The sequence below is a fragment of the Penaeus japonicus genome, unplaced genomic scaffold (genome assembly GCF_977035675.1).
Source record: "Penaeus japonicus unplaced genomic scaffold, GWHDUDI00000001_assembly GWHDUDI00000029, whole genome shotgun sequence".
Classification (NCBI taxonomy): domain Eukaryota; kingdom Metazoa; phylum Arthropoda; class Malacostraca; order Decapoda; family Penaeidae; genus Penaeus; species Penaeus japonicus.
In genome coordinates, this window is record NW_028234431.1 from 5157798 (window position 1) to 5160297 (window position 2500).

General features: G+C 37.6%; 1 protein-coding gene across 2 annotated transcripts in view; it reads left to right on the top strand.

The window, feature by feature from the left end:
* Positions 1-2500, top strand: part of LOC122245527 (neprilysin-1) — a 12656-nt gene that overhangs the window by 9577 nt on the left and 579 nt on the right. For both annotated transcript variants that reach the window (XM_086554537.1, XM_086554538.1), the window contains exons 3-6: positions 1-936; positions 1397-1592; positions 1772-1978; positions 2479-2500. The exon at positions 1-936 is cut by the window's left edge; the exon at positions 2479-2500 is cut by the window's right edge and continues 579 nt beyond it. In XM_086554537.1, the coding sequence (XP_086410663.1) occupies positions 1-936; positions 1397-1592; positions 1772-1978; positions 2479-2500 (1361 nt within the window). The remainder of the gene's footprint in view (positions 937-1396; positions 1593-1771; positions 1979-2478) is intronic.

The following is a 2500-nucleotide window of genomic DNA, read 5'->3' on the forward strand; positions in this document are numbered from 1 at the left end:
ATACCTTGTGAGTGTATGGGTATTTGCTGATCAGAAGGACACAGACACAACAGCCTTGTACATTGATCAGACTTCCCTGGGGCTGCCAAGATCTGTACTGGTTAATCCCTCCAACTATGAAGAACGAATCAATGCCTACAAAGCTTACATGGCCGAAACTACAGCTATTGTGGCCAGCCATCTGGGTCAGTCTATCAGCAGTGAGGATATACAATCTGATGTCAATGCTGTCTTTGACTTCGAAATGCTCCTTGCCAACATCACGACGCCTGATGAGGACCGAAGAGATATTAACCGCATGTACAACCCCATGACAGTGGCGGAGCTGAGTGAACTTACGCCTGGTGCCAGCCTCAACTGGCAGCAGCTCCTTTCCAACATGTTTGCTCTGGCTGGAAACCCTATTGAGAGCACCACGCGGGTCATTGTACAGGAGCTTGAGTACATGAAGAAAATGGCTGCGCTCGTTGACACCACGAACCAGCGGACGCTCGCCAACTATATCATGTGGCGCCATGTGAAGGCCCTCGGTGATGAGACCAATCAGGAGATGCGTGATGCGTCCTTCAAGTATGCCATGGTAGCTAACGGGGTGACGGCGCCCGAACCCAGGTGGAAAGAGTGTGCCGACAAAACCAATGACTTCCTTGGCATTGCCCTTGGAACCAAGTATGTTGAAACCTACTTTTCGCAGCAGGCCAAAGATGAAGCCAATGAGATGGTGGAAGACATACGCTCTGCCTTCAAGGATCTCCTTGAAGTTAATGACTGGATGGATGAAGAAACCAAACCTCAGGCAGTAGAAAAGGCCAATGCTATTTCCAAATTTATTGCTTACCCTGACTGGTATGGAAACACCTCTGCTCTTGAACACTTCTATGACAATCTTGGTGACGTCTACAGAGATAGACACTTTGGCAATGTTTTGAGTCTCAGGTAATTCACTGTCAATGTCTGTTCATGATTGACTGCCTATATAATAATAATAATAATAATAATAATAATAAAAAAAAAATATATATACTATATATATTTATATTATATATATATTTAATTTATATTATATATATATTTATATTATATATATATATATAATATATGTATATATATATATATATATATATATATATATATATATATAATATATATTATATATTATATATATATATATAATATATATATAATATATATATATATATATATATATATATATATATATATATATATATATAATATATATATATATATATATATATATATATATATATATATATATATATATATATATATATATATATATATATTATATATATATATATATATATATATATATGTCTATGTAAATTAAATATCTCTCATTTCTAATAAATGATAAACACCTTGATATCCCTCGTAGTTCCTGGTGGAGCACAGATGAACTGGATGACTTTGGCCTGCCAACGGAGCGAAGTAAGTGGTTCTCGGCGCCAACCATTGTCAATGCTTTCTACATGCCTGAATTCAACTCCATCACCTTCCCAGCGGGCATCCTGCAGCCACCTTTCTACCGTGCTAACTCCCTGCAGGCCCTGAATTATGGGGGTATTGGCCAGGTAAGAGCCACAGTTGTGATTGGTATATGTGTAGCATTATATTTATTTTCAGTTATTATAAAGTGTATTTTTTTTATTCATGCTTTTATCACTTAGCATCATGTATTTCTCCCTTTTGTCACCTTTCCTCTCTCTACCATTAAGTATGTTTCTCCATTTTTTCTCAACTTCTATGGCAGGTGATTGGCCACGAAATCACACATGGTTTCGATGATCAAGGTCGACAGAATGACAAGAACGGCAATGCTATCCCTTGGTGGACGAATGCCACTTTGGAGGCGTTCAAGGTAAAAGCCCAATGTATCGTCGACCAATACGACAACATCCGGGTTCCAGAAATCGATGAGTTCATGCCTAATGCCACGCTCAATGGTGTTAATACTCAGGTAGGGTCTCAATTTCATGTATGTCCGCATATGAAAGAAAAATATAATAGTAGGCGCTTATAAAGTTGGGATGCATATTTACACTTTTTTGGTATTGGTTTTCTAATACTTTGTTAATAAGGCACAGTCTAATGCAAGATCACTCTTAGCCAATGCTTTACAACCTTTTATTCTTGCGACTCTAATACCGCAAGATTTTAAAAATAGGCAGTTTAGTGGGGGCTGTAATAATAAAGGATGAGTCGGGAATTGAACTTGTATGCTATTTTGAAGGTTTGTGACCCCAGGATAATTGGAATGATAATGATAATAAGACAAAGTAAGAATGATATAATCTCAGTTACCAGCTGCGGAAATGACCCTGATAAACCATTGCTCCTCTCACACTAACACCCAACCTGGGAATATTTTAGAATTAATAACATCAGATTATTTCCGTTGAATCGTCTGTTCTTTTTCTGGTTAAAATTCCAACTGACACCACCTCTTTTCCTCTGCAGGGTGAAAACATTGCAGACAATG